The 12,305-nt window shown below is 41.8% G+C and overlaps 1 protein-coding gene across 2 annotated transcripts; it reads right to left on the reverse strand.

Annotated features, from left to right (window-relative positions):
- Positions 1 to 1,023: 1,023 nt before the first annotated feature.
- LOC137287343 (uncharacterized) lies at positions 1,024 to 7,357 on the reverse strand. Of its 2 annotated transcripts, none has more exons than XM_067819594.1 (2): positions 7,004 to 7,357; positions 1,024 to 1,852 (listed from the first exon to the last, which is right to left on the reverse strand). In XM_067819594.1, the coding sequence occupies exons 1-2, from the start codon at positions 7,311 to 7,313 to the stop codon at positions 1,164 to 1,166; spliced, it is 999 nt and encodes a 332-aa protein (XP_067675695.1). In that variant the 5' UTR covers positions 7,314 to 7,357; the 3' UTR covers positions 1,024 to 1,163. The 2 variants fall into 2 exon arrangements, with proteins under 2 accessions (XP_067675695.1, XP_067675696.1); XM_067819595.1 differs by lacking the exon at positions 7,004 to 7,357 and adding an exon at positions 4,741 to 4,831 and having other exon boundaries at positions 1,030 to 1,852.
- Between the last annotated feature and the right edge of the window lie 4,948 nt (positions 7,358 to 12,305).

The following is a 12,305-nucleotide window of genomic DNA, read 5'->3' on the forward strand; positions in this document are numbered from 1 at the left end:
ATTACCAATACGTAACAGGTTTGAGTGGACACATTTCAGTTCGTTTTGTAACATAACAAAATACACGAATACAACATTGTGTTCAAGTTTAAATTTACCCGTTAAATAAAACGTAAGATATATGTTTGTATTTGTTAACGCAGTATTCAAATATATACTGAGGGAAGAAAGTAAGGGATCACATGAAAGGACAAGTGTCCCTTTAATTTTTTACAACAGTTTGCACAAGCTTTGTATGAATAGCTTGTGAAGACACCTTGAAAAAATAAGGGCGCACTTGTGTTTTAATGTGATCCCTTATTTTTGTCAGTACATTTCAACTGACGGTGGGTCGCATCATCCGGTCCCATCATTCACCGCTCAGGACAGATGGCTAAGTTCCGTTACAACATGTACCTCTACGGGACGAGTCACAATTGCATTGTGTGTCCGGCAAATACCGATGTCCAGTTCCCAATGCTCTTAAGACAAAGTAGCCGGAGGCTGTTAACATACAGTTGCAACGCGGGATCCTCGCTGTGGCTGTCCATGTTTTTTCTGTTATAGTGAGTAAGTGGGTGTGTTTGTGTTTACGCTGCACCCAGCAATATTCCAGCTATATGGCTGCGGTCAACAGGATGAGTATCGATCAACGCATTTGAGATACAATGACACGAGTCACGCCAGTAGCCTGACCACCCGATCTCCTTAGTTGCTTTTTACAGCATGGGTTAGTGAAGACCAATTCCATCCTGGATCTTCAAGGTTTTTTCTATTATAAATAATTTATCTTCAGCGGTTTTTTTTTTACTTTATGTTTATGATAATTAATAAAGTGCAACTAGCTCTCATTACTCTATGGATGCCGATGCCAAGTTGAATTCAACTCAGTCATTCAGGTACCCAGGTACGCACGCACTCACTCACTCTTAGGACATTTTCTACCCAAGAATTCCTTGGGAAATAGTAGTCCAGAATGTAAACTCTTCGCTCTACACGAAACCTTGCGAGACAATTTGACACGAGATACATTCATGCTAAAAATAGCAGTTCTTTAGAAATTTATTATTTATTTTTGATTTCTTGAGAAAAGAAAATCGCCAACAGAAGACAATACATAAACACGGAGCAGGGTGGACGTGGCAAAGGTTGTGATCATTATCGCATATGATGCGATATTCTTGTCATTTCTGATACCTATTTCTATTCCAGGGCCACCTCCTTGGATCAAAGGTGTCGTCCCTCAGCTCCGTTATAAAACGACAGTCCGTGGTTTCCTTGTCTAGTTCCTCCAGAGCCATGTTCAGCACCACTAGCCTCTTTCCCACGTCGGAGCCTCGTTTTAGTGGATCTGGACCGAGGTTTGGGTTGACGCTGCGTCGATCGACATACTTATCCCGATCTTCTTTAAGCAGCTTCTGAAGCAGCAGCGGGTATTTGTGGGTGTAGAACCTCAGCGTCTTGGACGGAGAATCATCGATGATGATCGGCTTTAAATCTAAACGGTTTGCAAATGCCTGGAATTCTTCGTCTTTTTCTTCCAAAGGTCTGGTCCCAATCGTTGTAGGGCGTCTCAGTAACGAGGTTTTCAAAGACGGATCCGGGATGGGAGGTAAACCGACTGTTGCAGTTGTCTCCCTTGTGGAGGGTGACTTCCTGTCAGGGGTGAAGGTCGAAGTGTGGGATTCTACTTTTGTTGTGAGTGTAGGGAAGAGTTCGGGAATTCTAGGACTTGTGAATCTGTAATCAGCACTGGCCAAATAATGAACCCGCTTAGAGTGTTGGTATGCTGTGGGTCTTCTCGCACTCTTCTTAGCGTAAACTATAGAGTTTCTTCTCAGAGTCTTCTCGATCTTATGTTTCTCGTCCCTCCCTGAAAAGTAAATAACAAAGGAAAGAATTCAGTCATGGCCTTTTTAAAACATCTTTTGTCATCACAGTCAAAATAATATATACTGAACCGCAAAAGAGACGTCACCCTACCAAAAAGTTTGCCATATATGTCTTTCACCTTAATTTTAATTATTTTTTCACTTTTCATATGTTAGCTAGACCTGGTTCGTAGTCGATGTTCAAGGAAATTTGGTCTCAGATTCTGTATTTGATACAAAAACATGTCAAAACGCAGTTACTAAAGTAATTACTGGACGAGTTTTTTGTGCGTATATCAAGAAAATTACAATGCACGTGCATCCCGAGGCGTCATCCCTATAAGATGAGCCACCGAACATGCACCAAATCATTCACAGCTCGACAGTAGCGACATGCCACGATTATCAAAGGGACGGAAGGACTGAGCTTTAGGAAGACTGAATGCTGGACTGCAAAACATGTTACAAATCATTTTTCTGTGCATGTTCGAACAATATACCACCCACAACAACGAGTCCAAGCCACTGGAAGCACAGCCGACCGTCCTCGCAGTGGAAGACCGCCTGTGACAACGTTGAGGGAAAATCGGCAGATTCTCCGACGTCACCTGGAAAGTCGTTTCGCTATGGCTACGGAAACTGCACGGACAACCATTGGCAATCACCGGAGACCAATAAGCGCCGACACAGTGCGGAGGCGTTTGAGGCAAAAAACGTAAGATATCGCAGACCTTAACGGGGTCCGATCCTCACTGTTCGACATAGTCGTGCTCGTCTACAGTGGGTCACACAACATCGGAATTGGCGTCACCGGGAGTGGCAAAACTGTAGTCTTCTTAGACGAAAGCCGGTATTGCGTCTCGACAGCTGATGGCAGAGTGAGAGTGTGGCGACGACGCGGGGAGCGTTTTGCAGATGATTGTGTCCTGGAAAGAGACTTGAGGGGAGGTCCGAGCATAATGTTGTGGGTGCCATTGCTTTCAGTCACAAACTAGGCCCTATGGTGTTCCAGAATATTGGTCCTGGTAGAGGAAATGGTGTAACATCTACATTGATCAAGAGCTGAGAGCCTTCGTTGTGCCACATATTGGTCGTTATGGAAACTATGCCCTCCAGCAGGACAACGCGCGTGCCCATACTGCCTGAGCCACTAGAGACTTTCTCCTTCAACACGGAACATACAAACTCTTCAGTAGTCTACCCTCAGTCCTGACTTAAACCCGATAAAACTCTTGTGGGACGAGATTCAAAGGAGGCTCAATGATGTGCGACCAAGGCCGATAACTGCAGATGAAATCTGTCAGGCGTATCACTTGCAGACGATGCAACGCTCTTGTCAACGTTCAAGGAGGCCATACACGATACGGACTTTCGGATCGCACTTTCGCGCCACCTCTCGTCATTTTGACTTGTACGTAATTGTGTGAAATTCGTCTGTAAGTATTGATGATCAAACGTGTCAATTTTGAAATCTTTACAATTTTTAAGATGGTAGTTGCATGTTTTTTAAATTAAACTGATTACCAGTTTCAAAAAGGGATTGACGGGTTCTTTCCGGTTTAGTGCATGTGTCACCTCTTACAACACTGCTCATCTTCAGTGATAAAGCACTTTGACTGTCTTGCAATCCACGAAATTGGGCCATTATCAAACTTTTTGGTCGTGGATAATAAATATATACTGGACAAAAATAGTTAGGGATATTTGTAAATTTTGAAATTATGAATAATGAGGTAGATATTCATTGACATGCTGATAAGATATCAGTCAAAAAAATACCAATGTCCCTAACTAATTCTGTCCAGTATATAATTGACAAAACGCTTCCTACAATCATTAGTAACAACTGCTTATAGCTGAGTTCTTGGAACGACTCCGACTGTCACAAACATGTGTTTATGGATAACTATCAAACACCAGGTGTTCGTGAAAATGAGAACGCATCCTTTCCCACCGGTTGCACACCTCGCTGATCATGCATCGGCCAGTAGGTCGTTTTATATGAGGTACGTTTCAGAAGCTCAATTAATGAGTTTAGTTTTACGCCGCATTCAGCAATACTCCACCTATATGGCGGCTGACTGCAAATAGTGGAGTCTGGTTTGGACAGTTCAGTGATCAACAGCATGAGCATTTACATAACTGGGGTACGATGACGTGTGTCAGCCAAATCAGCGAGCCTGACCATCCGATCTCGCTAGTCACTTCTTACTACAATGATAGATTGGTGCTGAAGACCAATTCTAACACGGATCGATAACTGGAAATTGAAGAACTGAGAGGCTAATACACGCCAATCAGAGATAGAATGTAGAGGGTGCACAAGAATGTATTGCTCTTTATCCCGCTCGCCGCTTTTTCTTTTTTTAACAGTCTAAGAAAATAAGTAAACTTATCCCTAGTACTTTTCGTTACATTCCACTACTGAGTCTAACAAAACCTTATGGGAGGTCGCGTCAGGTAACCTTTCAGATTGTCCAGTCAGAACACAGCTTACCAAATCGCGAAAGTGGACATTAGCACATACCTTTTGAAGTTTTTTTCACTTTGGTAGATTTTGAATTGCAAAATAAGTGCAACAGTTGTGTCACTAAATAATCAATTTGTAAATAATCACTATGGTAGATTTTGAATTGCAAAATAAGTGCAACAGTGCAACAGTTGTGTCACTAATAACACAATAAGCAGTGCAACTTTCAGCAATAATCCATAAATATCAGCAACATTTAATGAAAATAAAGGAATACTGCTCACGATGTACAGAACGATATTTGGTAAGCTGTAAAACAACTAGACCAAGGTTACGGCGGAAATATTAACTAATTATATAAACACTGGCAATTTCACTTGAAAAATGAAACAACCAAATTATTAAAGATTTAAAACTTACTCTTTTCAGCGCCTTTGCCGTAAACCAAACTCTCGTATACGCCTTGCCAGATTTTCAAATCATGAATAGAACCATTTGCAAGTCGGTCCATGCGTCGAAGCCTGAACAAGGACTGCGAATAAGTGACGTCATAGACAGGTGGCGTCACAATGTTATGACGTCATAATCCCTGTACCAATTGTACGTGCAGTGTAACAGCCTGCATCTACGTGGAGTTCGTCCGAACTGTTCACATTGACTCTTAACAGGGCTGTGCCACGTTGTACATTTCAGCTTTCAGTTTCAATCTGGTTCGATATGTACACCTGTCAAGTTACGTGGTTCCGTGACAACTCATTATCAAGCACAGGCTGAACGCACTACTGTCTCCGGTGACGAACATATATTAAATTACTACATATAAAACAAGATCATATTTATCAAAAGCTTTTTTAATCTGTGTCTGTAGTCCCCGGGATTGTTTGATATTAATATTGACATGATTAATCATTATCTATTAATTTTCATATCTCTACACGAAAACTAGTATATTCTTGACCGCCTCATATATGACTTCCCATCCGTTCTTTATGTCGATATTTTTTTCTCTTCGTGAGGTTGAGAAAAAAATCATTTAACCTGGGTTCAGCCACAGCCGTAACTCAGTGCCTGTAAAACGTGATAGATATTTAGTGACGAGAGGAGAATAGTATAGAATTGTAGCATACAGCAACGCACCAGATCTACCCTGCCCTGGTCTGCTGGCAGTAGCTGCTAGTATTCGGGCAGTTCCTTCATTCGTTGAAGCAGAGGACTCGTGAAGATCCGGGTTTGCACTGATCTTCAGTAACCCATGCTTGTCGGAATCGCGACGGACGGGATCGGGTGGTCAAACTCGTTGACTTAGTTGGCATCGTACCCCAATTGCCTAGATCGATGCTCATAATGCTGATCACTGGACTGTCTGGTCCAATATCGATCATTTACAAAGCTTTCTTACTACTGTCTTTCTTACTACTTTCTTGCTTAGTAATCTAGACTAGGATCGATCCATCAGCTTAAAGATTCAGTTCAACCTTGGAGCAGATATACCAGTACTGACACCTAAAGATTTAACAATGTCCACACCATATCAATATGAAGGCATATAGTATGAGTTTCTTTTTTTCATATAGCTACCTCGTAATTTGTAATTACGGTTCCATGTAGTATCTGTTACGAATAGTTTATTATAACTGACTGTCGTATGAGTAAGGCTGTCCGCCGAAATCTGGAGCTGCTTATTGCCTGTCCGGCGACCAACACTCCTGAAAATATCTCGTCACCAGGGGCATAGTGACCACTGTTAGAAAAGCCAGGTCTTACACATGATTGCTGCTAAAAAGGTGGGGCAAGCCCTCAATCCTATCAAAATATAAAGCTTTACAACCTATCGGACGTACATGAGAAAACTGGCTTGCTACGCGCCTGGTCATCCTTCGTGAAAAGTGTGAAACTATCTAAACCCATTAACGTCGAATCTTACATGTTCGTTTGAGAATGTTGACCAATACTACGATTGGCATGGCGGTGTAGCTATCACCACGTTCTTTGTATTGCTGTTGTGTCCTGTAGCATGTTATAAATGCTGAATGATGAATGTTGATACAATCAGTTGTGTATTTTTGTTTCATGTCACTACTTAAAGGTATATGTAGGTTTAACGGGCTCACAGTACAAATTCCTTTCCCTTAGATATGCCTAAAACATGGGTTAGAGTCACAGACTGGCGCTAACAGTGTCTGCTGTCCAGACCATACCATTCACTAAAGCAATAAATTTATAAGACGTCCATCTCTTCCGTGTTTCCGGTCACATTTAGCCCGCAACGAAAGTGATATTAAAAGAAATGGGGTGACGATTCATCGATACACATCGATGCACCAATCCACGGGACGCCGATAGAGTTAATCGATACAAAGTTTTACACTGACGTATTCTTACGATACGCTAATTAGTGCTCACTCACTCACCCTATAGGTGACTTATTAAAATGCGGACCCAACACATACGCTTTTATTAAACAAAATAAGGTCTATTATATAAATTGGTTTGGGCGTTCAAGGGCGAGATACTGATAGTTTTTTTTATAATAACACAAGTAGTGTTGTTGTATACTCATATTGTGGCTTAACAGCTATCTAAGAATTCAGTTTAAAGTAATTTAAAAACATAAAAGATATCCAAAGTGCATCGGATAAAATATTATGTGTGTTCAGTTGATATCAACACAATGGAAACTCACCTGGTTCCATATATAACTGAATATCTCTGGCACTGACAGACCCAAGCCCGAGTACAGACTTCTTCCGGGGGTGGGGACATGGTTCGGAAGGGTTGCTAACGTAATGTCCAGTCCATAACGTAGGACGGCTGTCCCCCATAGTCGTCTTACGTGGGTAGTCAGAGAAATGAGGACAGGAGCGTTGTCCAACAGATCTGTCTTCATTTCTGTACAAACAAGTGTGAGACCTACCCCCTGGCCAAGAGCTGACCCCCTGACTTTGTCTCCCTTGTGGGTCGGGCTGGGACGGTTGTGTGGGGAGAGAACGCATGCCATTTGCCTCAATTACCAACTGAGGTCTGTCACAGCCCGACGCGTCTTGACAAAGAAGTACGCAAGTGAATAATTACAGGGACAGGGGGAGGGGATTTAGAGAAGGGGGGTGAGGGTTGTGGTCGAGGTATAAATATACACTAGCTTTAGCCGAACAGTGTACCAATATCCCACACGGAATTACCCATTCATAGATATGCTCAAAACAAACACAACGTATATCAAGCGTAAATTTAGAACGCTGGCTCTTTATTGGATATACTCTATCTGGTTAATACTCAACGATGATGAGCCATTGAATATTCCACGCTTATCTAAAGCCATGCATAAGTCTCATTCGAACACCACCTATTCCTTTCGAACCCTTCAAAAAATGTTATAACAACGTTGCAACGACCAGCCTGTCCTTTCTGGCAGTCTTTGAAAATGACCGATATAAGGAAAAAGCTATTATCAATGTTAAAATATGAGCGGGTTTGATTTAATTATTTTATTGAAAATATAATGATTTTAGTTGTTTAAGTTTGAAACGCCCCTATATGTACACGACCTTCTTTTACTGTTGGTCTGTTCCTTGTTGTTTCAAAGCCATTATAAGAAATAACAACCAGGGGTAAGTGACGGATCGTGTTAGTGTTGTCAATCAGTCACGCTGGGTGCAGCTCAAGGGGTCGTCTCAAAGTGTCATTAAGTCTCTTTTGTTTGTTGTGTTACGAGTGTGTATTTTCCGTATATTTTGTTATTAATTCAGTAATAATTATTATTGGGTCACAATTGTTTTTGAATATCAAATATGGGGTCACATATATGGGTCACATTTCGTTATATCCGGAATTTATCTGCTCCTAGTTTTCTATGTGTCTACTTCCGGGAGACCTATTCGATGGCATTCTCCCAGTGTTGACGAGGTTCGTTTGTGCCCGAACTTTCGGGAAATGGTTAAATATATATAAAAAGGCTGGTTGCCGTGTTGAGGGACACTCATTCATATTTCAGTGCTGGAGTTACATCACTGCCACGCTTGATCATCAAAACCCGTCAACGCCTGACCTACATTATCTGCTGTCACACCGATCGCTGTGTTGACATTCTGCATAGTTGATTACCTCTTTGAGGCTTTGGTGAGTTTGATATATTATATCTTGTGACCCACTGCCTTAGATTTTGTCTCATTTGTATTGAATTTGTAATCAGCATTGTGACTATTGACTTGTGACTTTGTATACCTTGCTCTCGTTGCATAATAATACAGAATTTGAACGTTTACGACTTGTCTTTGTTCTGTTTTGCTGGTTCACAGGGGGATTTCTTAAACTGTTGTCACAGTAACTTCTTAACCGTAACAGTTGGCTTATTGTTGTTTTACTCACCATCTACATGTCGACATTCTGTAAATAACCGAGTCTAAACCAGACAGTCCAGTGATCAACATCTGAGATACGGAGACAGTAATTGAGTGACGTTACGTTTATGCCGCTTTAAACAACATTCCAGCGATACCATCGCCGTTAACCTGTAACACATGCGCCCATGCGAAAGACCAAGAACGCAGAAGCCTATACATGTTGTATGAAAAAGTGAATTTTGAAGACTTCTCAAAGGCTCATTCACACTTATTTCGAATTGACAAGATTCGAGGAGAATCAGCCAGACAAAAAACATATTTCCTAGATTCGAACCGCATTCGGATGGGAATGTCAAAATAAACATTTTTTTCAAACTCTATTGGAATGCGACTCGCATGTGGCATTAGTAGTTTCAATGACACGTGGACAGGTTTTCGTACGATTCTGTGGGTTTCTAATGATGTCAGGGGTCATTTGAAGAGGATTCGGGACGTTCTGACTGTATTCCAGGTGTATTCAGGATACAGTCGAGCTGCATTGCAATTTCAGAGAAAATATTCGAATATATTTCAAACGTATGACACCTGAAGACCACCAGTAATCGACACACATTCCGACTCATTTGAGGCACATTCGAGACATTCTGACAGGATTTGGAAGTGAATGCAGTTCGAATGCAGTAAGAACACTTAGACTGCACTAAGGATGCTTCGAATGCAGTAAGAACACTTCGACTGCACTAAGGATGCTTCGAATGCAGTAAGAACACTTCGACTGCACTAAGGATGCTTCGAATGCAGTAAGAACACTTAGACTGCACTAAGGATGCTTCGAATATAGTTCGAATGCACCTCATATGTCGTTCGATATTTTTCCAGTTCGAATGTATCTCGAAAGTTCAAAACATTCGGACATGTTACAAGAATTGACGCATGTAGTTGGAATGCATTCGGAGTGCAGCAATAAATTATAGAATTCAGTTCGAATTTCCAGGAATCTCCAGAAATGATCATTCCGACAGCATTCCGCCTCAAGTGTGCAGGGGGTATGACATTTCGATTTGAACACCATTAAGTCTCCTGTTCACAAACCGTTCGAACGCGGGATCCTCATTTCGGCTGTCCAGATTATTCTGACAGTGAGTTTAGTTCGTTCAGCAATATTTCGTTATATGACGGCGGTCTGTAAATAATCGGTTTTAGATAGATAATCCAGTGAACAACGACACGAGCATCGATGTACACAGATAGGTTACGATGACGTGTTAAGCAAGTCAGCGAGCCTGACCACCCGCTAACGTTAGTCGCTATTCCGAAAAACATGGGTTCCTGAAAACCAGTTCTAACCCCGGTCATTGCATATAGGGCCAGGACGGGAACACTGTTTTGAGACTGTAAGACAAATTGTTACTTGGGTGAGTGAGTGAGTTTAGTTTTACGCCGTTTTTAGCAATATTCCAGCAATATCACGGCGGGGGCACCAGAAAATGAGCTTCACACATTGTACCCATGTGGGGAATCGAACCCAGGTCTTCGGCGTGGCGAGCGAACGCTTTAACCACTAGGCTACTCCACCGCCCCCTCACTTAAGATCATGTAATATGAACAGGAGCAAATACATGTGTGACTTCTTCTCTATAATCTAAGAACCACGTGCTTGATCAGGATTTAAGACAGACAGTTTGCATGTATTTAAAAGAACCTTTTTCATTATATAGTGCTCTGTCTGAAATTGACACGTAGATATTTTTATACGAATCCAGTGAGTCACTTTTATCAGTACACGACTGATCCCATTAAAACCTCCTGTGGGACACCAGTGCTTGTCATTTTAGTTGGTTGTGAAGATACAGAAATCAGATGTGCTGTTTTGAGTGCTTCTGTCACTTGTACGGAGAATATAAGAGCCCCGGCGCAGCTACGAGTGAGTGAGTGCGTTGAGTCTGACGCCGATTTGATCTATGCTTATGGAATTTAGGAGACTCCGCGCTGATAAGAGTGAGTGAATGAGTGAGTTTAGTTTGGTGCCGTTTGTCGTCGCTGATTGGAACAGCAGAAAGTTCACCTTATATGCTTACATGGGTGTGACCTAAGATCTTCACATTTCATATATTTTGACTGAAATAAGCAAAAATGATCTGATATCAAACTCCGTGTACCAGTAATCGGTTTCGAGGCCTAGTTAACAAAATAAAACGAACTTACCGTTTTGAGACGGCCTTGTCTTGACAATGACAGCAACGGGCGAGTGCTTCCCTTGTGTACAATTCTCATACAACCCGATACTTGACAGACGGCCATCAGCGGTATCCGCGTCCTTGTCAACAGTATGTAACTACGTGATACTAGTCATAGATACCAGTCATTGTCTCGGCGTTCAAGGGACTAGATATCGGTAGCTTGACGACCTGCTTGATACACCTGCGGATTTTGTTTTAACGTGAACGTGTTGTGTATCATACAAACGGACTTAAGCAGGTATTACCATTTGGAAAACACACTAAAGCAGATTTATATGTTCACACACTGAGTGCTGTTTTCCCTGAAGGTCGAGGTGTAGAATAGGCCTTCAGCAACCCATGATTGCCATAAAAGGCGACTGTGCTTGTCGTAAGAGGCGACTAACGGGATCGGGTGGTTAGGCTCGCTGACTTGGTTGACGCATGTCATCGGTTCCCAACTGCGTAGATCGATGCTCATGTTGTTGGTCACTGGATTGTCTGGTCCAAACTCGATTATTTACAGACCGCTGCCATTTTGCTGGAATATTGCTGAGTGTCGCGTAGAACTTCACTCACTCACTCACTCACTCATTCACTCACTGGATGGATGCTGAGTCCTGTTAAATAACATTCTGTAGCTCTGTATAGTTTTAATTGGTATGCCGTAACGAAATGCAGTATACGCATTCTGTAGTGCAGTGCAGTATCCCGGATGCCGAGTTCTGTTAAGCGGTATTCCGTAACGCAATGCAATACGTCAGGTGCAGAGTTCTGGGTGCTGTACAAAACAACTTTAGCAATAAGACTACCCTAAATCTATTTTAAGGTGCATGTTAGTGCTAAAAATCTTTTGTACAACGACACCCAGTTAAGTCTTATTCCGTAGCATAGTGCAGTACGCTGACTGCTCGGTCCCGACAAGGTGCATCGCGTAACGTAATAATGTACACCGGGTGCCGAGCCTTGCCGAGTGGTATTCGTTTTGACGTTTATCTTTAGACTTAGTGTTCTTGCAAAGAGTGGTACACTAATAACGAAAATGCTTTATGTTTTGTGTATGAGGTTGCATTCTGTGTGAAAGTTCCAGTACATTTTACTTATGCACACTGTATATACACGTGTCACTCTGAAGACTCCCTATATATAGGTACAATGTGTGTAGTCTATTTCTTGTGTCCCCCTCCGCTATATTGCTGGAATATTGCTATTATTGCTGACTTACGTGACTCAAGGCTCCATAATTTTGATGTCAAGAGAAATTAGTTGCATGATATCTCATATGTGTTATGACTCGTAACTGTACGTCTGTGTGGATTTATATGCACCGTTTTTCATAATCATATTACAACAAGCTTTATAGGAAATATTTATATTTTTGTTTACGACATTCTTGCTCGTATTATGTTTTCAAAGCTGATGCAAA

This window comes from Haliotis asinina, chromosome 6 (genome assembly GCF_037392515.1).
Source record: "Haliotis asinina isolate JCU_RB_2024 chromosome 6, JCU_Hal_asi_v2, whole genome shotgun sequence".
NCBI classification, from domain to species: domain Eukaryota; kingdom Metazoa; phylum Mollusca; class Gastropoda; order Lepetellida; family Haliotidae; genus Haliotis; species Haliotis asinina.